At 39.9% G+C, this 25,615-nt stretch overlaps 1 protein-coding gene across 7 annotated transcripts in view; it reads left to right on the plus strand.

The window, feature by feature from the left end:
• The window catches only part of SIPA1L1 (signal induced proliferation associated 1 like 1), a 181,784-nt gene extending 157,482 nt beyond the window's left edge, over positions 1 to 24,302 (plus strand). For 6 of the 7 annotated variants that reach the window (XM_060761557.2, XM_060761548.2, XM_060761566.2 and 3 more), the window contains 6 exons: positions 4,926 to 5,091; positions 11,099 to 11,321; positions 15,173 to 15,319; positions 17,142 to 17,256; positions 19,256 to 19,334; positions 20,881 to 24,302. In XM_060761557.2, coding sequence (XP_060617540.2) covers positions 4,926 to 5,091; positions 11,099 to 11,321; positions 15,173 to 15,319; positions 17,142 to 17,256; positions 19,256 to 19,334; positions 20,881 to 21,024 — 874 coding nt within the window. In that variant the 3' untranslated portion in view covers positions 21,025 to 24,302. The remainder of the gene's footprint in view (positions 1 to 4,925; positions 5,092 to 11,098; positions 11,322 to 15,172; positions 15,320 to 17,141; positions 17,257 to 19,255; positions 19,335 to 20,880) is intronic. The other variant, XM_060761605.2, reaches the window with a different exon arrangement.
• Positions 24,303 to 25,615: the final 1,313 nt, after the last annotated feature.

The raw sequence follows: 25,615 nt of genomic DNA on the forward strand, positions 1-25,615 counted from the left end.
ATTTTTGTTCTTGATTATTAAATTAAATTAAGCTTGAAGTGTTTCAAATATTGTTAGTCCTGTCTAAGGTAAACTTATGTACCTTATTTAGGCAGAGAATAGGAAAAAATAAGCGTATACATGTTGTATATGCCTATGTTTAACTGTTTTCATGATTTTATTTTATAGTTATATGTCAGTGTTTAGTTATTGTGATTTTATTTTATTATATGTATATTGGCATTGAATTCTTGCCATTAATATGTTGTAAATCCCCTTGAGTTCCCCCACAGGTGAGAAATATGGTATATAAATATACTAAATACACTAAATAAATAAATATGTTTTGAAGAAGATAAGAATATTAGTACTTATAATATCCTTATCTTTTTCGCCCTGAGTCGCCTAAGGACTGAGAAGGGCGGTATACAAATATAATAAATAAATACTTAGATATGTCATGTCTTCTATTCTCCAAACCACAACACACAAATGGGAGGGGAGAATTTATATTTTACTAGCCTCCCTACTCATCGGAACTAGCAAGTGGATTTGTAGATGCCTCCTAATGAGAAACAGTCCCAGATAATGGGTGTGCCCCTTTGAACGCAGGACAAATGGTACCAAAATATATCATAGCAACAGTGTTTTTTCAGTGAGCCACACTGGCGCAATGGGTTAAAACCTTGTGCTGGCTGAACTGCTGACCTGAAGGTCAACGGTTTGAATTCTGGGAGCAGGGTGAGCTCCCGTCTGTCAGCTCCAGCTTCTCTTGCAGGGACATGAGAGAAGCCTTCCACAGGATGGTAAAACATCCAGGCATCCCCTGGGAAACATCCTGGCAGACAGCCAATTCTCTCACACCAGAAGCAACTTGCAGTTTCTCAAGTCACTTCTGAGATGATTTTAAAAACCCAGTGTTTTTGAAACATAGGTTTTCAAAAATGTTACAGCAATTATCTTCTGTTACTTCAAAAGAATTTACTAAATAGTATTTTAATTATTTGAGATAGTTATATCAAGTGTGGCATATTTATAAGAAGCAGTATCTTAACTGAAGAGTCAAAATTAAGCTCATATAAAATCATAAAAGTTGGAAGAGACTTTAAGGGCCACCCAGTCCAACCCATTTCCAAGCTGGAATACACAGTCAGTATTTATGAAATGTAATTGAGGTCAGAAATTAGTAGGCCAAGCCCCAAAAATATAGCAAGCTAAAGTGAATATGGGACTGATATGCAAAAACTAGCCGAGGGGCCCCCATAGAGGTCGTGGTGGGAAGGAGGAGATGCGGGAGAAGGAGACCTCGAATTCGGCTTAATTCGGACCGTTTATCTAAATTAACTATTCCCAATCGGTCTCCTAAGGTAAATTGGTGTAACCAGGTGAGCGGGCCCTCTGGCTTGAAGGTGGTGTTGTTGAATGCCAGGTCTGTCAACGGAAAAACAACTTGGATCCAGGATTTAATCCTGGAGGAGCAGGCAGATCTGGCGTGCATCACGGAGACCTGGCTGGATGAAGCGGGGGGCGTAAACCTCTCCCAGCTCTGTCCTCCAGGTTTCTCCGTGCAACACCAACCAAGAGCCGGAGGACGGGGAGGCGGTGTCGCAGTGGTCTATAGAGATTCCATCCATCTAACCAGGAGCCCCATCCCGCAGACCACAAATTTTGAATGCGTCCACCTGAGGGTGGGTGACCGGGACAGAATAGGGATTCTGCTAGTGTACCGTCCACCTCGCTGCACTACAGTCTCCCTACCTGAGCTAGCGGGGGTGGTCTCGAGCCTGGCGGTGGAGTCCCAACGGCTTCTTGTGCTGGGGGACTTCAACATCCACGCCGAGGCAACCCTCACAGGTGCGGCTCAGGACTTCATGTCCGCCATGGCAACCATGGGGCTGTCCCAACGAATAACTGGCCCCACCCACTGTGCCGGACACACATTGGACTTGGTTTTCTGCCAGGGATGGGAGCAGGGCGGCGGTGTAGAGGAGCTGTCTATCTCTCCGTTGCCATGGACCGACCACTTCCTGATTAGATTTAGGCTCACTGCGCCCCCTAACCTCCGCAAGGGTGGAGGACCCATTAGGATGGTCCGCCCCAGGAGACTAATGGATCCGAGTGGATTCCTGACGGCTTTTGGGGAGTTTCCCGCCACCGCGGTAGGTGATAATGTCGAGGCCTTGGTCGCTCTCTGGAATGGGGAGATGACCAGGGCTATTGACAGGATCGCTCCGGAACGTCCCCTCTCGAGTAACCGAGCTAAACCAGCCCCTTGGTTCACTGAGGAGCTGGCAGCGATGAAGCGAAGGAAGAGGGTTCTAGAGAGCGTGTGGCGCTCGGACCCAAACGAGTCAAACCGAACACGGTTTGTGTCCTTTTTAAGGGCATATGCCGCGGCAATAAAAGCCGCAAAGAAAACTTTCTTTGCGGCCACTATTGCGTCTGCAAAAAACCGTCCGGCGGAGTTGTTCCGGGTTGTCAGAGGTCTTTTAACTCCCCCTATTTCAGGTGGGAGCCCTGACAATTCGGCAGCGCGCTGTGAAGCATTTGCTCGGTTCTTTGCAGACAAAGTCGCTTTGATCCGCTCTGGGCTGGACGCCACATTAGATGCAGTCTCTGTGGATGTGACACAAGCACCTGCTTGTCCGATTTTGTTGGATTCTTTTCAGTTTGTGAAACCCGAGGATGTGGACAAGATACTTGGAGGAATGAGACCCACCACGTCCATCCTAGACCCCTGCCCATCCTGGCTTCTGAAGGAGGCCAGAGGGGGATTGGCCGAGTGGGTAACGGTGGTGGTTAATGCCTCCCTTCGGGAAGGCAAGATTCCAGCGAGCCTAAAACAGGCTGTTATAAAGCCGCTGTTGAAGAAACCATCACTTGACCCCACTAAATTGGACAACTTTCGGCCTGTTTCCAATCTTCCCTTCTTGGGCAAAGTCATGGAAAGCGTGGTGGCCTCACAACTCCAGGTATTCTTGAGAGACACGGATTATCTGGATCCGGCACAGTCTGGTTCCAGACCGGGACATGGTACCGAGACGGTCTTGGTCGCCTTAGTGGATGATCTGCGCCGGGAGCTAGACAGGGGGAGTGTGTCCCTGTTGGTGCTCCTGGACCTCTCAGCGGCCTTCGATACCGTCGACCACGGTATTCTTCTGGGGCGCCTTGCAGAGATGGGTCTTGGGGGCACTGCTCTGCAGTGGCTCCGGTCATTTCTGGAGGGTCGTACTCAGAAGGTGTTGCTGGGGGACTCCTGTTCAACGCCACAGCCGTTGACCTGTGGCGTTCCTCAGGGTTCCATCTTGTCCCCCTTGCTGTTTAACATCTACATGAAGCCGCTGGGTGAGATCATCCGGAGTTTCGGGGTGCGGTGTCACCTGTACGCAGATGACGTCCAACTCTGTCACTCCTTCCCACCTGCTACTAAGGAGGCCGTCGAAGTCCTGAACCGGTGCCTGGCCGCTGTAATGGTCTGGATGAGGGCGAACAAACTGAAACTAAATCCAGACAAGACAGAGGTACTCCTGGTCAGTCGCAAGGCCGAACAGGGTATAGGGTTACAGCCTGTGCTGGACGGGGTCACACTCCCCTTGAAGGCGCAGGTTCGCAGCTTGGGTGTGACCCTGGACTCATCGCTGAGCCTGGAGCCTCAGGTTTCAGCGGTGACCAGGGGAGCATTTGCACAGCTTAGGCTCGTGCGCCAGCTGCGCCCGTATCTTGGGAAGTCTGACTTGGCCACGGTGGTACACGCTTTGGTCACATCCCGCCTCGACTACTGCAACGCTCTCTACGTGGGGCTGCCCTTGAAGACGGCCCGGAAGCTTCAGCTAGTCCAACGCGCGGCAGCCATGTTGTTAACGGGAGCAGGACGCAGAGAGCATACAACGCCCCTGCTGTCCCAGCTCCACTGGCTGCCGATTCGCTACCGGGCCCAATTTAAGGTGCTGGTGTTATCCTACAAAGCCCTAAACGGTTCCGGCCCAAAATACCTTGCAGACCGCATCTCGGCCTACGAGCCCACGAGGGCCTTGAGATCATCCGGGGAGGCCCTTCTCTCGGTCCCGCCTGCCTCACAGGCACGCCTGGCGGGGACGAGAGAGCGGGCCTTCTCGGTGGCCCCCCGGCTGTGGAACACCCTCCCTGTTGAAGTTAGACAGGCGCCCTCCTTGATGGCCTTTCGTAGGGGCCTGAAAACATGGCTCTTCGAGCAGGCCTTCAACTGAGTGTATCTTGAACGACACTGGAATGTACTAGGACTATGAATTTTGGCTATGACCCCAGGACTTGACGAAGCGGATTTTTAGGATAAGTATATGTTATGTTGTAGTTGTCTGGTTTGTATTGTCGTGATTTATTGTACACTGTCTTTTTGTTGCTGTTCACCGCCCCGAGTCGCCCTCGGGCTGAGAGGGGCGGTCAATAAATGCAAGAAATAAATAAATAATAAATAAATAAATGGGAAGTAAACCGGATAGAATGGGAGAACTGTGTGATGCGGAAAGCATATGGTTGAAGTGACAGATTTGTTCTAAGGACAGCATGCGAAAGAGGAGAGCATGGTAACACAATGGAAATTGCGTACCTTGCATTAGCTGAAAGTTTTAGACAGAATTTTGATTGATTGATTGATTGACCAGTCGATAGATGGTCTAGCAAATGGGAAAGCGGAGACAAATCATTCACAGTGTTAAACAGGTTTTCAATTTAAACGTGACAAATGTAAGCAAGTCTTCTGGTGGTGATGTGGTTAGGTTCACTTCTTTTTGCAATGGGGTTATTATTGCTGCATAGAAGGTGTATTTCTTTAAACAGGCATTTAATTGCATTCTGTACGTTAACCCATCCAAATTCTTGCTCCCCACCTAAATCTCTTATGTGAATAACTGGAAGTCTTCTGCTTCAAGCCCTCTGAATTCTAAACATGTATGTTCCCTTCTTTGAAGGCGTCACCAGAGTGATGGCAGTGAAATGGCACATCCTAGATTGCGTGCCTCAGCCAGAGATCTTCGAGCCTCACCGAAGCGATCTTCTAAATCAAATATTGAAGAAGAGTTGAAGAAGCTGATAGATCTTGACAGTCCAACACCAGAATCTCAGAAAAACTTCAAGGTACATGTTATTGGTTTGTTTATTCTGTTTATATCTTGACTTTTGTCATGAATGGGACTTAACAGTTTGTCATATAACTACAAATTAAAACACAAAAGCAAAAGAAGAAGAAGAAGAAGACGACGACATGGATCTTGCTCAAAAAATAGCAACCAGGAACAATTCTTTGCTTATTTATTTTACTCACATGTTATACTTTCTCCCAGAATGGGATATCTTTCTAGTGATACAGGATCAGTTGTGAGAGACTTGCCTGAGTAGAAAGTTTTTCTGCTGGTAGAAAGATAGCAAGGAAGATTAACACTCTTAATTAAGTCTGCTGATAGAGACTATGCTAACTTATAGAGTTATACTGACTTTTAGACCTGTATTCTAAATCCTAGTTCTGACCTTTAAAAACCTTTCATGACATTGGATAAGGATATTTTAATGAGTGCATTCCCATTGCATAGAGATCTACTATGGCAGGTGCCACCCAAAAGTGTAGCCAAGACTGAAAGAACTATATGGAAGAATTTTTTTTTGTTGTAAAGACTTTCAGCAGTACTTTACTGTATTTCTTTGATGCCATGGATTGTAAGATGCACACCCATGATTCTGAGATGCACTCTATTTTTAGAGATGTTTATATGGAAGAAAGTGTCTTAGAATTGAAGAAATACAGTATATTGCCAAATATGATGAAATGCCACAGAAAAATGTGTGAATTTCTCCCCTGAATAATAACACTGCCACTAAGTGTAGCATGTTGATGTGATCCGCTTTGTGTTTGTATGCTTCTCCTTGCTGGCACTGAATATTTGCCATATATGTTGGAAACCACCCTCAGTCCCTCCGGGGAGATAGGGTGGTCTACAAATAAAGTTTTATTATTTATTATTATGTTGTTTCTCAAGTTTATATAGAGTACATTTCAGTACAGCAGCTGCAACAATTTTAGAGCTTATTTCGACATGCAGCTAGGGAAGGGGGAGATAACACTTGTTTAAGAGCTGCTTGCTCCTCATGGAAGTTGAGTTCCAAATGCCAACTTATTCACTTGAGTGCTTCTTCCACCTCTGTGAACAGAGCATGTTGACTGAACTTTTGTATCATATTTTGTGCCTTGTTTTCAAACAACCAAAATTGCCTCTCAAACTTTTTAAAGTAAATATGCACATGAAGTAAGTCTACATAGATGTATTCCTTAAATCTTCACCAGAAGTACTAATGGCTTAATGATATTAAAACACCCAGTAAATAATCTTGAAGAGAGAGCCCTGATTTTTGAGACCTCTGTACTGAAAACACTGCTTAACATTTCATGGTTGTCAGAGATTAAATGGTTTCCACAGCAACCATGTAAAAGAGGGCACTTGCAACTTCTTTCTGTGCTTGTCAAAACCCAAAGAGGCTTATTAAAACTTGTAAGTATGAGGTTCTATATACAGATTATTTTTTTAATGTTGCCTTTGAGGCTGAAGCAAAGGGAAATTGCTCTCTGCAAGCACTCTATTCCACACCCTCCTTCAAATGCCTGATGTTGGGGGAAAGGATGATCACCTTTCTTGTGACTCTTCAGACAAGGACTGTTGTCTTTTCAAAAAGTCCCTATCCATTTAAATGATTGATTATCCCACTTACTATTAGTGCATGTCTGTTTTGGAAGTTTTCATGATCAATGGAGTCTGTTCTCTCAAGTAATTCATATTTAGATGATAGATGATTGTCACTCGGTTAAGCAAATGATCTGCCAAACTGTATGAATTTTATTCTGTTCCCATTTCTTTCTTTAGAAACATCTGCTTTTAGTAGACAAGGGCAGTGTAACGATCCTTTCCTGACCCCTTGAAAATGCTTATTAAGGAGCACATAATTTTCCCCAATTTCTCACTTTCTACTTTGCCAAACAAGTGGGACAGATTCTGCTGTTCATCATTTGAAAAAGGCAAAAATATTTCGCTTCAAAACTGAAGACTTGTAGCATGACCTCTCTTTGGGCAAAATGCCTGACTACAGGAGGGCATAACAAGGTAGCACACTTCTCACAGCTGGCAAAGATGTTTGTAAGATGTCTCTAATCATCTTTCACTGTAGAGGATGTGACTTGTCCTGTTCAAATCATACACAACACAAATCATAAAATGAAACAAGTCAAGATCAGATGAGAAAACACAAGGAGGTGGAAGTACACATTCATAACATCTGCTTATGTGGTGTTGAAGGGTCAGCACACATAAGCATTCTACAGAACTGTTGTAAATGATCATATACAACAATTTACAACAACTACTGCCTCTTTAACTTTACACTTGGCCAGAAAAGAGATAGAAAAGTGAGATGAAAGCCAGTGACAATGCTAATATAGGTTGTAAGATGAGATCCCCTGTAGTGAATCTGGAAAAAATGCCAGGTTGAGGAAGGTAAGTTTAAAATGACAAAACACTTTGAAATTAGCCAATGACTACATTTGTTTCTAGAGGTCAATTTGTAAACCCCGTGGCTACTAAAAACGATTTACTTATATGGATCAGTACTTTGTTTTGTTTTGTTTTGTTTTATTTATTCATTCTTTCCTGTTGCCCACCGGGTCCTGAAGTAATGTACATTAGATTAACACATTAATGAATTTACACCATTCAGCAAATTAATTCATTGTGAATGACAGAACCCTTGGGGTGATCAATATTCATTTTAATTTTCAGACCCAGTATTTCAAGTTCGATTCAGTTCAGTTAGTCTTTTCATGTACAGCAGCTATCAGCTATGCAATAGTCAGCCATTGATCGGGTTCCACATGGGTCTTCACCTCCCCTCAGCATGCCAACCTTTGTTACTGTGAGCTGTCTCTTCCCAGCCTGTGACTTTTGTCTTCCACTGGCGTTGGACCTACCCATTCCCAACATTATTAAAATTTTGATAAATGTAGACAGACACATATAAACATTTGGTTGGTGCAGATGAGTTAGTTTTCTGGGCATGCAGTGAAATAACTCTAAAAACACTTCCACAGATGTAAAATACTAAATTCTGCTTACCTGCTTGCTTTGTATGCTGTCTTTCTCCTGACACAGGATCCAAAACTACTTACAGTACTTCAAAAGAAAGTTCAGCTAAAATATTATTTTCCGAAAGTTAGAAAATAATTAAACAATTATATTTTAAAAAAACACTTGAGTGAAAACAGTGTAAAACCCATTTAAAATATAATTAAACCATAAATTACAACTGGGTATTATAAAATCATCCATTTGATCAAAGTGTAACTACAATATAATTTTGTCATTTAGGACCGTATCACGCAAGATAAGCAAACCAGCATTGCAAGCTGAACCATCACCTCTGATAACAGTTGCTATTACACAGTGTCATGTGCATTCTGCCTCATCAATAACTCCCCATCCTGCTTTGTTTCCTTTACCCACCTTAGTGTCATTGGCATTTTCCACTTCTTTGCCAGCATGCTGACAGTCACATAACATCAGTGGACACGATTCTCTTCCCTGCCCCCCTTGCTATTCCTAAGATGGCAGTTTTGTTTTTGTTTTGTTTTTTTAATTTATATCTTTGCCAGTCCTTTTAATGCTAAAATTGTGCAATTATGCTAACAAATAAAAATATTTTTTAAAATTTAGTGAATTAGCACAGTTATACAAATGATAGAGATTAATATTGAAGGTGCTCAATTCGATATGTATCTTATTTACATAGTGAACAGTAATTCTGCACTAATGTGATTGTTGCAGCATAGCGAGTGGAGGTGATAATGTCCATAGCCTTCATGTTAGTGGAGAAAGGGAAAAGAAAAGAAAAAAGACTCTACTTTTTATCTTCTGAGAAAAGGAGTGTGTGTAGTTTCCCAAGCCTGGATACCCTAAAGAACGAATTCTTAAGGCCAATATTTAAGTCTTGGTGGGTTTGATGGGGATTTTGACAATAGTTCCTGCTGCAGAACAACCTAATCAGCTCAGCCAAGAGCTTGATAACTTTGCTTCCATTGACCTGCAGACTGATGCTTCGTTCAGTAATGAGTGGGATTTTAGGCAGGGGGTTATGTAGGCAATTTTTTGCTGGATTGGTAAGCAAGACAGTCAAGAGAGAATTGAAGGATGATATATTTTAAATGTCTGATCTTATTCTTTCTGATCCTACCCTGATTATAGGTGAATGGCATAAGGATCAAACAATGGTAACTGATGAGACAGATGTAGTTAGGAGCAGAATGGATTAGAAGTTGGATGTGAGGATTCTAGGGTGAAATTTAACCAAGTAGGATTTTAATCTGAACCTCTCCAAGTGAGAATCTCAGTCTAAACCTGACTTTTGTGGTTCTATTTAATTGGCCGTTAAAGCAAGGAGATGATTAATGGAATGAAAGTACAGAGGTGCTATCTTTAATATTATCAAACGCTGGGATTTCAAGGATGTATTTAGGAGGATTGCCCTGTTTTTGTTGAGGTACAAATAGAATAAGAGGTGTAATTGGACTGTTTTTCGCCTGTTTGGAGCATTGTAATATGCATCTTTTAAGTGGATAACAAAACTGAAGGCCAAAATTCCCCATTTACTTATTCACACGCATATATACACAAAGCAGCTACCTTTTTTTCTTTTGAGCATCCCAAATAAAGTTCACGCTTAACAAAGAATCCTTATACTGTATAATGGTAGTATTTGTAGTAAAGTCATCCCTTCATATATAACCTACCCAAATGATATCTCTGTCTCCTGGAAAGGCCAGGGGCACCAGGTATACCCACTTTTCAGGTCTGGTTCTTAATTCCTTGATTCCCTTCGGAACTCATCATAGAAGTACCCATCTCAGATACAAACAGGCTTAGAATCCTAGAGTTAGAAGAGACCACAAGGGCTATCCAGTCCTATCTTCTGCCATGGAGGAATACACAACCAAAGCATTCCTAACAGATGGCCAGCCTCTGCTTAAGAGCCTCCAAAGAAGGAAGCAACAAGTTTCTTTTGAGCAGCTCTTACTGTCAGGAAATTCTTCCTAGTGTTTAGATAGATTCTCCTTTGCTGCAGTTTGAACGCATTGCTCCATGTCCTAGCTTCTTAAGCAACAGAAAACAAGTGTACCCCATCTTCAGTGTGATATCGTTTCAAATATTTAACATTCAGGACCATCCAAATAAGTTCTACCTTTTGACTGGATATCAGAACATTGTCAAAAGCTATATAAATACAGTAGACATTATTATCGGTTGGGTTTGTTTTTTTTGCGGGGGGGGGGGGTGTTGTCTTAAGGCTACTTTTAATTGGAATTGTCCATCAGTCTAGAATGGTATCTGGAAAAATGGGTTGGCATGATAATCACTATAGGCAAGCCAAAAAGAATGTAACTAATCATGGCAATTAAAGTGGGATCAAATTGCATTAATTCTACAGTATAGATACATCTGTAATTGAAAACTGGTTTTGATGCTCAGGCATCTTGATACCTTACCTAATTTATAAAAACGTGTTAAGAAAGAAAAAAAATGATCATTTATTATTGCTAAAATATAGTTTTGGAACTTGATTTCAATATTAGTCACAAGATTTAATCCCACACACTTCAGCTGATACTTTGTGTACTTATTTAGCAATATTTTTGAAAGTGAGGTAGCTATTAATTTGAATGATTCACTTACTAATCAGGATTTTGTTAATGGAATTACCAGTTTCAGAACAGGAAGTCAGGGAATACATATGTGCTGTAGCAGCAAACAAAGCACCTGCTGAGGATATGGTATCATCAAAGGTCTTCACAGGAACAATTCTGAATGGTGGGCTTCTCTGCTAGCAAATTATTTTCCCATATGAAATCTTCAGGCATTTTCTCTGAGGGATAGAAACCTTCCCAATTTGTAACAAATTATAACCTGATTTTATGAATGTAAATGGCCATGTTTGTATGCATTCACCTATGTTTTTATTGGATTTTATTCTATTTGTAGTGGATTTTAGTCGAGTATGATAACTGATTGACTATTACTATACATGTTCTCATATTTCTTTTCTCTTCTTTCAGTCTCCATTTCCTAGCACTCCTACCTCAAGGCGTGCCTTGCATAGGACTCTGTCAGATGAGAGTATTTACAGTAGTCAGAGGGATCACTTCTTCCCTTCACGAGCTTCTCTTCTGGACCAAGCCCTTCCAAATGATGTCCTTTTCACCAGCACATATCCTTCTCTTCCTAAGTCCTTACCCTTAAGGAGGCCATCATACACATTAGGAATGAAATCTTTACATGGTAATTGTGTTTTGAATATCACCGTATATATAATGTACTCTTCAACTGTTTTTCTTGGCTTCCTTCCATCTTGTTTTGTTCTATGAACCGAGTGTAATCAAGCTTCCTTCATAATTTTAGGTTTCTCTATGTATTTTTTTCCCAAAAGATAGAAATAATATCTGAATGATCGAATGGGGGGGGGGGCAAGAAAAAAGCTCTTTCAGTGGTTAAAAACCCTAATATGATAGATCCTTCTCAGCTGCTTTCTTGGTTCTTTTTGTCCAGTCATCAAATAGACTAAGTTTGATATCATATTTGAGCTCTAAAGCTCAGGTCCCTGTTTCCCAATCACCTGGTTAGTTCTGCAGGTTTCTGGGAAATGTAGTTTAGGATGGAGCCTTTGGAATGCTTAGCCAGAGAGATCCTCAGCTTCCCTAAACTACGTTTCCCAGATTTCTGCAGGAGCAAACTGGGTGATTGGAAAATGGGGACCTGCGCTTTCGAACCCTAATGTGATATCACTCTGAAAGACCACTGTTGCCTGCTCCACTCCAGATACACATTTTCTGTCCTCCCAGGCTTGTGAAGGCAGAGCAGCCCAGTAAAGAGGAGGATCATCACATGATGTGTTCCATTAGCTGGAATACAATATTGACATCATTGTAAACTGGATAGTAGAGCCCAAGTGGCAAGGCTATAGTTTTCTGATCCTGTCTTGGCTTCTTCCTCTCACTCTCACAATGTTATACTTCAGGTGGGGAGGGTGCCAGGAGAGGATCCTACAATGCTTTAGCACCCCGATCCTTAACTTTTCTGCTGCCATTATGCAGCAATGTGCAGCAAGTGAGGAAGGGAAAATGGGAGAAGATCTAAGAAGACTTACTGTTCCTTGGATGGCTGAACCCACCTTTTCAATGCCACATTTCAGGAGAAGAAACTGGAAGACTATAGCTTTCAGATTTTTGCTGTTCTTCCCATGTCACATGGAAGCAAACCAGTAAGATTTCCCCCAGTCCAGCTTCTGATGTCTTTAGGTCCCCTGCAAAATATCTGTGAAAAACACATATTTTTCGAAACCATCTATGAACAGGGAGAAAATTGATTCAGTTATTTGTTTTTACTTGCATGAACAAATAAATTAAGAGAACAGCTCGCTATCTCTTTTCCCTTTGGACAGATTTAGTCTGCCATTTTTTGTAATTGCCATTCTAATATTGAAACTATACCATATTTCATTGCATAATAGTTACTACTAGACACAGACACACCCCCATTTTTGGAGAGGCACAATTGTATTGTTGCTGTTCCATGCATGATAGTCACACTCTTTATTCACTCACTGCACCTGAGTGAGAGAATAAATGGCGCAACTCAGTGGGTGAGGCTTCAGCTGCCATGCACCACTCTCCTTAGAGATTTGGGGCTTCCCTTGACTCACAGCCAAGGGAAGATCTATGGTAGCTGTGCACACTTTTTACCACGTAATAGTCACCACTGCATAATAGTTGCACCCCCTTTTTTCCTTAAAAGGTTTAACTATTATGCAATGAAATACAGTATTGCGGTACATTGGTTTTTTTTTTCTTTTTGTCTTTCTCTGTTTGTCTTTGTGTTTTAGTTGTCACGGAATCTGACAGGGTTAATCATTCTGAGCACATTAATCCAATGCCCCTAGCATATGCTTGCCTCTTTATTATCTGCAATATGTAATTGAAGGTGATTGGTTTGACCTATAATACACCACATAGTTTGTTCCCCACATACTTGAGAATCCATTAAGAACCTAACAGGTTTTAAGTTCAGCAATGTGCTTTCTTTTGACCAGATCACAGATATGACAAATCCAAGTAATTAGTTAGTACAAGTAACAATATTGCCAACAGCTGCCATATCTCTTTAATATCTTCCATCTGGGTCTATACTCATTTTAAGAAACATTGCAAAGCATTTTTGTTAGGTCTTTTTAATGTCCAGTATTGAACCAGAATAAATTGCTATTGTTCTAATATATACCTTCTGGTTTCTTATTGTTTAATAATAAGTAACATTATATTTGGTTGGACTGCTCTGTGTTTTTGTTTTCTTATTTCTTCTAACACAAAGATTCTTCACAGCCTTGATTGACTGGATCAGTTAGGTCAACTACTGGGAAAAGCTGACCTTTATTTTACAGTGCTGGAATTGTGTTGGTCTGAACACTAATTTCTTTGGAACCAATTCTTAGTGCAGAAATCATTCTGTTGATTGATTTATACTCATTTACATTATGTTACCAAATTGGGTGTTTTATAATATGATTCTTTGGGAGGACCTATCACATAACTAATGATTGACCTAGGATTTGTGGGACTAGAAGTTGCCTGATCTTAATAAAGACAACAAAGTGTGGAGGTAGATGTAATGTCATTTTCAACTTCAGGCTACACAGGCATTTGTAGCTTCTTTCACATTAGAAAAGGGTCCTTTGATTTTGCTTGATTTGCTTCCTTTAATTGACTTGTTCACACCTAATAGTTCTTGCAATCTGTATACCTTGTTAGATTCAGAGTTGGGCTATATATTCATTCCACGCTTATTACATTTCTCTTTGGAGGTCTCTTAGGACCTCTCTAACCCAGAGTTTTCCAAACTGTGTGTCACAACACGTTAGTGTGTCGGCTACAGTGTGTAGTTGTGTCAAGCAAACATAATGAGCAGTGACAACAATATTGGAAATGTATGTTATTATCTTACAGATTAAATATTTGTTCAAATATAACTGAAATATTTTGATGAGAAATACATTTTGTTATTACAGTTTATCTACTATCCATATCTTTTAAGGGGCTAGTTTAATCTCTGATTTGCTAGTAAAAGTGAATTACAGTATCATTAAATGATGCATATCTAAATAGGTGTGTCACCAACATTTAATGTTTGGAAAGCTCTTCTCTAATTCTTTAGAAAACCTGCTTTATACAGGGCTCAGTGCTTCAGAAAGACGGTTATTCATGTTCAAAAACTATGGTATTCAATTATATTCAGTGAATGGAGTTGGCATACAAACATAACACCAGCACTCAGCTATTATGCTTGTATGCATAATTTTTGGAACATCATCTGAACAAAGCCAATATATCTAGAGGCATTTTTTATCCTTAAATATATAGGCCTGTCCAAAAGTTGGTCCCAGTAGGTTTTCTAAATCAATACAAGTTGCATGAATGCTGACTTAGGAAGCGCCTCTTGATTCAGAGTCCAGCTTAAGAGTTGAATATATGATATAGTTGTGGATGTGTGTGCATGTGCCTGGCTTCAAGTCATTTGTTGACTTATGACACCTCCAATGAATTTCATAGGTTTTCTTAGACAAGCAGTGCTCAGAGATGGTTCTGCCAATTACTTCCTATTGTATCTGGTGCCCATTCATAATACATTTAATTTCTCTGTCAATGGATGTGTAAGGCAGTCATTGAAAGGGTTAAATTCAAGAATTCTATACTCTTACATTTCTTGAATTCCTCCTCTTCTCTACTTGTATAAGTGTTTCCACTTGTTTTATTCTACTTTGGTTGCAGCTTGTGAGGGTAAAGTAATGTTTTTTTCTTAGCTAAATTGTTTCTCCTCATGAAGAACAGGAAGCCTGCCAAGTTCATCCTGCCTTTTGTGGAGGAGGAATGTACTTGCACCACTCCCCATTGACCAGAGGGACAAATTATGCCAGCTTTCTAGTAATGTTTGAGTAGCTCCCATACTTAAATCAGCATCAAGCCAAAAGTGGGTGGGCCATTTATATAGAATGCTTGTCCAGTTTAATGTCACTGTTGGTGTTTATTTATTTATTTATTTTCCATGTTTTGTTTTGTTTTTTGCATTCTTTGTTGCCTCAGGAGAGTTCTCTGCCTCTGACAGCTCCCTCACAGATATGCAAGAGCAGAGGAGGCAGCCCATGCCAGACCCAGGTCTTATGCCCCTGCCCGATTCGGCTTCTGACTTAGACTGGTCAAACTTGGTAGATGCTGCCAAAGCCTTTGAGGGTAGGTATTTGCCATGCATTATTTGAGAAGCTCCTCCTTTTAAAAAAACCCTCGTTAAGGAGCTTTTAATAATGTGTTCTTATCCCAGCATAGATTGCACCAGTTCTGAAATCCAAATTCTTCCATATTGTTGGATTCCTGCCAGTGGTGTGTTATTTCCACTCCTTTAAATCAGTTTTGTGTCCATTTACATTTTTGTGTTGCTTCTGATTTTTTTAATTAACTAAATGTAACATATCTTCATTGCTTTGCTGTGAATCTTGAGTAATTTTAGTTAGGCCTTATGCATTTAAAGAGACCTGTATCATTGTTTGTTTGTTTTTGCCATAGAAGCAGAAAAAAAGTTGTAAAAGGAATTGGACCTTTGTGTGATACTTTGGTCCAAGTTTGAAATAAAACATCAAAATGGTCAATTCAAATACAGTAAAGGTAAAGGTTTCCCCTGACATTAAGTCTAGTCATGTCCGACTATGGGAGGTGATGCTCATTTCCATTTCTAAGCCAAAGAGCTGGCATTGTCTGTAGGCCCCTTCAAGGTGATGTGGCCAGCAAGACAGCATGGAGCACTGTTACCTTCCCACTGAAGCGGTACCTATTGATTTACTCACATTTGCATGTTTAAGAACTCCTGAATTGGCTGGACCTAACAGTGGGAGCTCACACTGCTCCCCGAATTCGAATCGCCAACCTTTTGGTCAGCAAGTTCAGCAGCTCAGTAGTTTAACCTACTGCACCACCTGGGGGCCCTACAATTCAAATATAACATACTATAAAGTCAAAACAGACAAATTGTTAAGTATTGAGGATTCGCATAGGAAAGTCTTGAAAACTCCTTTCTGCAGCCATGTTAAGTAGAAAATAGTCACCTCCCCCTTTGTATTATTGAATTGGTTTCAAAGGATGAACAGAAGGAGAAAATACATTGCCACTGTTCCGTGAACTCTGCACAGTTGCTAGTCAAACAACAGTGTGCTTATTGGGACCTAACAGTAGGTTAGCTTACCTTGGAAATGAATCAATGTGGGCTTCAGGTTTGCATTAGTCCTCTTCCCTTGTGAGGAGATTGGAAATTTACACTTGAGTTTTCAATTTTCAAACACTATAATTCAATGTTTATCTTAAATTGTGGTTAATTTAAGATAACTGGAACGGAATATAGACTACGAGATTGGTTATGATTCTATGATAAGACGAAGCGGATTATTTTAGTGTAATTAGATGATAGTGTATTAGTGATATGTTGTTTTTTGTCGTTGTAGTTATTGTAAAATGTGTTTTTTATATGTTGTACACCGCCGCGAGTCGCCCTAGGGCTGAGAGCGGCGGTTAACAAATGCAGCAAATAAATTAAATAAATAAATAAATAAATTTTAACAAGGCAACTTTATGAAGCTTGATATTGGCCTTTTTCAGTAAACTTTAGTTCAGCCTAATGCTGAACTTGTGTAGCTAAAAATTTCCAGTTTTCTTGGCATTGTTGTGACGGAGAAGAAAAGGAAACTGCTGATGAGCCCAAGTTTTGCTCATGTAATCCTGATTGGTTGTGTGTGTTTCAATAAAATCCTGTTGTCTTTCTCTACCGCTTCTTTTTGTTCCAGGGATGCCCTACTGGGAGCAAGATGAGCAATTCACATGTAATCTTAGGTGTCATCACTTACTTGGTTTGGTGTTAGAAATTTTCCCCTTGTCATTCTTGTTTTTCTATTTTTTTTATTCTTGCAGGAGAAAGGTTTGTTCTCCTGCATTAAGAGACGAATTAATTACTTTGCGGGATGTATATTCATATGTCTGGGTTTGTTTTGTTCTGTTTTTGTCTCTCCAGTCCAGCGAGCCACATATTTTACAACTGGTGACGAAAACCACAGACCTGTCAGTGTTGCTTCTCATAATGATCATGGCGACGACCAGCTTTCTGCACAGATGAAGCCTTACACTGGGTAAATAAAGTGTTGAACATGGAAATATAGGATAACACACACTGTTAGAAGTATAATTCAGATTGTTCTTTCCCCCTAGGCAGATTTAAGACATTAAAGAAGCTGATATTCATCATTTTAATAGTTATTGCTTAGTTTATGTAGAATAATGTGTGTATTCGATAAAGATGTAAAATAATAGGAGCAAGGGAAATTATTTTCAGATTTTTTTCCCCAGAGACTTCAATTTTTTCCTGGAAAATTTAAAGAAATTGAATATTTTCCATTGGAGTGTTTTGCAATTCTTGGAAACTTTGGAAATATTTCCTCCCTCCAGCTGAATCCTAAAAAAAAGCATGTCACATTAAAAAATGTAATATATATATATATATATATATACTGTGTCAGACTGTTGTAATTCCTATACCACCAAGACAAAAAACTGCTGCATTGAACTCAGAATCATAACTCTTGGATGCAAGAATAAGATTTATTTCTGGCTGTAAGGGGCACTGCTATTGGCACAAGAGAAGTAAAAGGATTTCACTTTCTTTTTTGGTTGTGGGCTGCTGTTTGTTAGTAAAGCTAGTAGGTGTCTTTTGCTATTATTGATGGTTTCTGTTTTCTTTTGTAAACTGGCAAAACCAAAAAGACTCCTTACAGTTGAAGAACTTCCATCTCTAGTAATAGAAAACAATAAAATATTTACATGGAATTCCAATTTATAACTATTGTCTGAATAGACTGAAGTTAAAAACACTAAATTTGTCAACCTCTTGCTGAACCAGGGTACACATGATACATTTTATTTTTCAACAGCAGCAAAACTATTTTCAGTCTGTAAACGGTCCTGGTAGTATTTCCCATGTTACTGCAAATAAACATTTACTGTTCCCCGTCCCCATCCCCCAACCGGATTTTTGGAATTTTTTACTTCTCTGGTATCTTAAAACCCTTTTCATTGGTTGTTTATAGCAAGGAACACAGCAAATTAGATGTTTTAAATATCCCCCAGGGAAAGTTTGGGCTACAAGTATATGTACGATACTCTAAGAATGGATCCACCTTGAGCATAGAATTCTGTAATTCTTCCCCCAAGATGGATCCACTCTTTGGCGATCTTATATATACTTATAGCACGTTCAGACTTTCCCATAAAGGTATTCAAGATACCAAATTTGCTGTCCTCAGATGCCAAGTCTTTCTGAAAGTGTATACAGCTGATCTAAAACTCACTGGGGCCCAATATAAGCATAACACGTATGTATGGAATTGCCTTAGCCCTGACTGTCTCCTTAAACCCTGGTTAAACTTCCAAACATAAAATAAAGATGTTTCGTTTCCTGTTATTTCCCTCAGAACATAAGAAAACTGGTGAAAACTGGTAGTCCCCTTACAAAAATAGGGGCTGCAGAAGTTGCATTATTTTAGTGCAGATGTAAGATAACCATAATTAGCTTAGCACAGTGGGTTCAGAACAGACAAAAGATTGTACTCTTCTACATTGCATAATTAACCTACATGAATTTAGTGCCAAAGGATGTGGTAACAACCACCAGCCCAAGAGGGTGGTTTTTGGTTGGTTGGTTTTTGAACAATCCCAATAAATCATGGTGAAATTATGTAGCATTTAGCAATGATAACGAAACAGAACCATCATGGTCAGAGCCAATGTACTTCTAAATACAGTAAAAAGCAAAAGGGCACCCCACTTTTTTGCCAACAGCTCTGAAAACAACGGTGTTTCTATTACAGCTTGGCCTGTCACAGAAAAGGAATGCTGGTTTAAATGGGCCCTTCTTTGTCTCAGCAGAGCTCTTTTGCTCCCTCGTTCTTCCTATCTACAGATATAACATTTTACCAGAGCTTGGAAAAATTACTTTCAGGGGATTCTGGTTATGGTCCAAAATACAACTTTTCTCAATGGCCTGAATTGTCTTTAAGGAAAACAGACCATTGCTTTCCTGCATATGGTGATAAAGAAAATGATTGGTAATAAATGCTTCCAACTTTCCAACAGAAAAGAGTCGCCTCCTCTTGCTTCTAAAGTGAGCCAGCTGGAAAGTATGCTGAGAATGCTGCAGGAAAATTTAAAGAAGGTAAATATTTGTACCAAAAGAAAGACTTCTGTTTAAATTCTAGGTTATAGCAATGTCATTATGAACTGTGATATGTAACGCTCTCATGATTTCAAAACATGCTCTTCTGGGGTTTTTTTTTCTCCTGTTGTTAACCCAGTTCTTTTTTTAACCTCAAAACTAAAACTTTTAAGACATTGGATGAAATCAGAGAAGGTATGTTCAAATCAAATATATTAGTTCATTGCAGACAACGGTGATTCTCAACCCGGGGGTCATGAGGGGGATTCAGAGGGGTCGCCAAAATCCATCAGAAAACACATATTTCTGATGGTCTTAGGAACCTCTTTGGCAGAGAAGGCTGAAGATCTCTCCTGCCCTTCTCTTCATTTTTGGTGTTGGGGAACTGCAACTCCCAGAATTCGAAAACAGCACCCCCCAACCCTACCAGTATTCAGTGTAGGCCATGTAGATAGTGAGTCAAATTTGGTGCAGATCCATTGAGGGCTGGGTTCAGACTGCTCTTTTATTATAGGTGAACTGTAAATCCCAGCAATTTCAACTCCCCAATGTCAAGGTCTGTTATTTCCCAAACTCCACCAGTGTTCACATCTGGGTATATTAAGGGTTCATGCCAAGTGATGGTCCAGATCAATCATTCTTTGAGTCCACAGTACTCTCTGGATGTAGGTGAACTACAACTCCAAAGGCCAATGGCCACCAAACCCTTCCAATATTTTCTGTTGGTCATGGGAGTTCTGTGTACCAAATTTGGTTCAATTCAATCACTGGTAGAGTTCAGAATGCTCTTTGATTGTAAGTTAACTATAAATCCCAGCAACTACAACTCCAAAATGACAAAATCAGTCCCTCCTGCAACCCCACCAGTATTCAAATTTGGGCATATTTGTGCCAAATTTGGTCCAGTGAATGAAAATACATCCTGCATGTCAGATGTTTACATTATAACAGAAGCAAAATTACAGTTATGAAGTAGCAACAAAATAATGTTATGATTGGAGGTCACCACAATATGAGGAACTGAATTAAGGGGTCACGGCATTAGAAAGGTTGAGAACCACTGGCATAGTATATTGTGGTTGTTTTTTTATTCTTTATTATAACTGTGACAAAATGAAGGAAAACAGAAATGAACCACAACATTTCAAGAAATGTGATCAGTTAGCATCACATCTGATGTATAGCTTCAAGCCTCATCAGTGATGACTGATGAAGAAGAGATGTTGCTTATTGTCCTCCAGAAGGTTTCCCATTGACTAAGAAGAAGTGCTGCCCATAGAAATACTGCCATTATTGGGTTGATTCTTTTTCCGTTTTAGCCAATCCCAGTGGGATTTCTGTGTCATAGGGAGATGGATAGAATCCAGAAACATTGACATTTCTTTGTGTTGAGTACAAATGTCAAATCATTTCGACCACGTAACAAATGATAGTGCAGGAAGCCAAGGCAAAGTGGAAATAAATGCATTTTGATGCAGGTCTTACCTGGCAGTCATGGTAGAATTCTTGACCAACAAAATCCATGTGTCCTTTTGTTGTCTCTCAGGAAAAAGAAGACAAAGCCAACCTTCAAGCCGAAGTGCAGCATTTGCGTGAAGACAATTTACGGTTGCAAGAAGAATCCCAGAATGCCTCTGAGAAACTGAAGAAATTTACTGAATGGGTTTTCAACACAATTGATATGAACTGAGAATAGCACACATGAAACAAATACATTGGCAAAAAATAAGTAAAATCTCTGTAGTGGGACTGAAGCTTTAATACCGCCCTAACCATGACCTTTGAAAGCCTAGTCAGAGTGCTTTCACATGTTTCATACTCTGATTACCTGGTTTTTTTTGCATCTCTGCAAACACCCAGATTAAGAATCATTGTCTGCCTTTTGTAGAAAAGAAGCAAAAAAGTGATTTTAAAGAAAATAAAAAATTAACTGCTAAAATGTGAATGTCTTTATTTTTTTGCACATTTAACTTTTCTGTACAAAATGACATGAAGAGTGGACCAGAATAACTGTCCATCTGCCTCTATTTATTTCTCTTCACGACTTTGTATCAGTTTCAGATTAATCTGCTTTATTCTTGCTGCTTTAACAAATATTAGAAGTTCTAGAAGACTAGAAAGATGTTTATTTTGCTGCTTCCTTTCTGTTGCTTCACATGAACTAGAGGATGTTTTGGGTGCCTCATTAATGATTTGCACTTCATCATCTGTAGTGCTCCCCCCCCCCCCCCCCTTCTTTTGTATGGAACCATTGCTCATTGAGTGAGTTTGTGTACAGTCTAGATAGCAGAAACTAGATATGGCAAGTTATCTGATTCCATTTTTACAGATCTTTCTGGAATAGTACTTGTTCATGAAGGTGAAAGAGCTTCCAGCTGCTTAAAGTACAAACAGCATTAATTCGTTATGTTCAATGGACATCTTTTCATAGGTTGCTTGGGAGAAGGGAATAATGAGTGCAGTTTTCAGAATGACAACTTCCTAGTTTGGGATCTTTGTTTTTCCAGTTCCTTTTTAAGTGCATATTACATTTGAACTTTCCTAAACACTGAGAGCCCCAGTCCCTATATCTATCTGTAACTCTAAATCTATTACGACACTAAACTTAATTAAAGAAGTAAGCTATTTGGTTTTGTCTGCCTACCAGAAAGTTTCTTCTGACACCTGCCTGTTGCTTATATCTCAGGCACATTGCACTGTCTTCCCCTAGCAACACAGAACTAGGCATCCTATTACTGACCTATACAGGCATAAGGCAACATGTCTTTCCATATGACTTCTTTAGCTGTTGCAGAAGATGGTATCCTCTTTCTCCACTTTGATCAAAGCCTCACGTTCTCACTGTTTAGTTGCTAGAGACCCTCTTCCCCAACCAAATTATTGGCTGTTGGAGGCCAGGGAGAATCAACATTTGGTTATTTCCCCTGAACCAGACACAGCATGATCTCTGTTGACCTTCCTTGCCCACTGATTCAACCATCCATGGCCTGAAAATATTCCCTCCAAAATTCCAAACCATGATTCTGCCATTTTAAATAAATTTTGCTATGCCATTGTATATAATGGGTCGTGAGCATCCAAAGAATTTGGTACTTTGGGGGGTGGTCCTGGAACCAAGCCCCAGAGGTACATCGCCTGCCAAATCCCCCAAAGGGCCTTGGCATATCTTACTGGATATCATAACCAGGCTGTGTCTAATGGGACATAACCATATGTTTCTCTAAATGGCTCCAAATGTCTGGAGGAGGCTGCAGCAATTATAAAATGAATCTAGTGAGATGTAACATAACCTGCAGAACCTTTACACTATGCTCTGCCATTCCCTGCCCAATTCTAATACACACACCCAGCACAGCAGAACAACGCAAGCTTCCTTCTAGGTACTTTGCCTAAAAAAGACCATCAATTACTAGTTGCCTTTTCACTAATTGCAATATTGAGGATCCATTAACGACAAAGTGGCAGATACAGGCTGCAGCTTACAAATTGCATAATACTATAAGGATGCACACAGTGATGATATCTGTGCCTGAATACTAGCGACTTCTGTGACATTCCAATTTTATAACATCGTGCAATGTTGTGGTTTAAATAAGATATATTGTTCTTGCTCCTGTATTCTTTTTTTTTTTTTAGGGCCCTTCTTATCAGTAAGAAGTTAGAGGGGCAGTTACTTAATGAGCGCAGTATGAGCCCCAGATTCACAGAATTGATGTATACGGTTTCATCAATTATTCACTTAGGGTCTTCTGTACAAGCTACACCCTCTTCTTGGTACCTCTGTTGTTCATGCAGTTGAAAATAATAGGCTGTGCTGTTATCCATGGTTTCACGTATCTATGTGAGCTTCAGGAATATATCCCCCACAGATAGGGGGGGCTGTACTGTAAACTTTTCATACCTTTGCTTTAAGTGCCCCAGGTGAAAAGACAATTAAAATGAACTAAGGCATCTCTTTATTTATAGACTCCAGGAAAGAACCTGTTCTCTGGGTTGTTGTAGGTTTTTCGGGTAGTGAAGTCCTCACAACCTCTGAGGATGCCTGCCATAGATGCAGGCAAAACGTCAGGAGAGAATGCTTCTAGAACATGGCCACAGCCCGAAAAACCTACAACAACCCAGTGATTCCGGCCATGTAGGCCTTTGACGGTACATTGACCTGTTCCTTTGTTCTTGATGTGTGGATTTTCCAGTAAAACTGGCTTTCATGACATGTCTGTGTGCTGGGAAGATAACTTATCACGAAATGTCACATCTTCAGGAATAAACTCTTAATATGGGGTTGGGGAAAACATCTGTGTGCTGCAGCTTGCCTAAGCTTTGTTTCAAGTGGCATGATGTGAACCTAGTTCATAAGCTCCGCTGCATGCATCCATGATAGTCTTCCCTAAACATTCCCAGATCCAACAGTAATTGTCTTACGTCTGTCCATTTCACAAACCTTCCTTTGTTCTCTGTGCTTCAGCCATCTTTCATTATTGAAAATCTTCTTAACCTCAGCCATCCAGTCGTCTTCCCCTTCATTGATATGCATTCTCTTAATTCTTAATAACTATATGAATCCACAAGGTTTGCTTTGACCTAAAATTCCATTTGTGTTGACAATGTAATTGGGATGCGTTTCTAATATTTCGTCATGAAAGGGGATCGGTTTGAAAGTATTTCTGGAATGGTTTTACAGAAAGCTAGAATGTCTTAAGAGTTTTCTTTTTCCAGTAACTTGTATGAAGGAGAACTATATCATGCCTGATGTAATTTGTAAATGGGAAATATTGCTAACATCTCTAAGCATCTTGACTTATTTTTTCTCTCTTTCTTTAGTTTTTTTTTAAAAAAAAAACATGTTGGGACTTTGGGCAGACTATTTATTAGAGTTTTGCAACAGAGTTCTTGTATGAAGCCTCTGAAAGGCTACTTGTAAAAAAAACCTGACAATAAAATTCATTTTAAAGGCTCTTCTAGAAAGAATATTCTATTTGATTTTATTCTTTGAATTTTCTTCTCGTGTAAGCCTCTCATCACCAGAATCCATACATTCACCTCAGAATCCATAAGCGCAAGAACTAAAAGGTGTGGTTTTAATCCATAATTCTAGTACAGACACCCATTTTGTCAGCTTTCATGTCTCCCTCTTTCTAATTTAGAACATTTCCATTTATTTGTGGCTTTAAAATAACTCTTTAATATTCATTTTGCTTTTTGATGAAATATGCACCACAGATGAGCACTTATTAAATATAACATTAATGGGAAGCTGACTATAGTTTTTTGATGTCACTTGGTTTCAGTTGAAATTGTTTTCAGACCAAGCCTCAACCTCAACGGAGGTTGAATATTACCTTTCAAGGACTTTTGAAGGGCCACATTGCCACCTCTGGATAAGATGATCCTGGACATGAGGTGAGGGATCTCTGTGGCAGAGAGCTGTCTAGTGCATTTCTTGTTCACTTGATGTTCTATCACTTTACTGAAAGCCTGTAGGACATGCTATTGCTTAACTAGGGAAAGGAGTGAATGTTGCTTGTGTTGTTACCCAAAACAAAGAACAATTCTCTTTCTGATACACTGGCTAGAGTAGAAGTAAAAATCATAGCTTGTTCCACATAGATAAATATGTGGCTTGCCATTGTGGTATGCATTACAATGCATAAGCAACTAGGTTTTCATGAAGGTGTCACCCGTTTATAGACATTAGCTGTTGGATTGATTGGTCTTTTTTTCTCAGTTCTTCAGACCATTGTTCTTATGTCATTTTGCAAGTAGGAGTATTTGTGTACTGGAGCATGAGCGCTTTCTGACAGAGATGGGTTATCTCATTGATTGACAGGAACTGTGACAGTATCATTACACCTATCTGGCAGATTATTTTCAGTGTGAGATTTTTTGCTTGAGTATTCTTTTGAGCAGTCAGCTAAAAACAAAAGTGAATATCTAGGTAAAGCAAGTGATTTTCCTCCCACTCTGACATATAGATCAGTAGGTTTTAAAAATTTGGATGGTCAATATTTCTTAAACCAGCAAATACTATAATGCTTGGAAACAAGCAATAGGTACAAATCTAAAACAAGGCCGATTTAGTATTCTGTCTTTAAAATAATGGAGTTTGTGCTCAGAAAATCCCTGCAAATTGTACTTGATGCAAATACAGCTAGATTGTTGTAGGTTTTTTGGGGGGCTGTATGGCCATGTTCTAGAAGCATTCTCTCCTGACGTTTTGCCTGCATCTGTGGCAAGCATCCTCAGAGGTTGTGAGCTACTTTTGTTTGCAACAATTTTATTAA

This window comes from Anolis sagrei, chromosome 1 (genome assembly GCF_037176765.1).
Source record: "Anolis sagrei isolate rAnoSag1 chromosome 1, rAnoSag1.mat, whole genome shotgun sequence".
In the NCBI taxonomy this organism is placed as follows: domain Eukaryota; kingdom Metazoa; phylum Chordata; class Lepidosauria; order Squamata; family Dactyloidae; genus Anolis; species Anolis sagrei.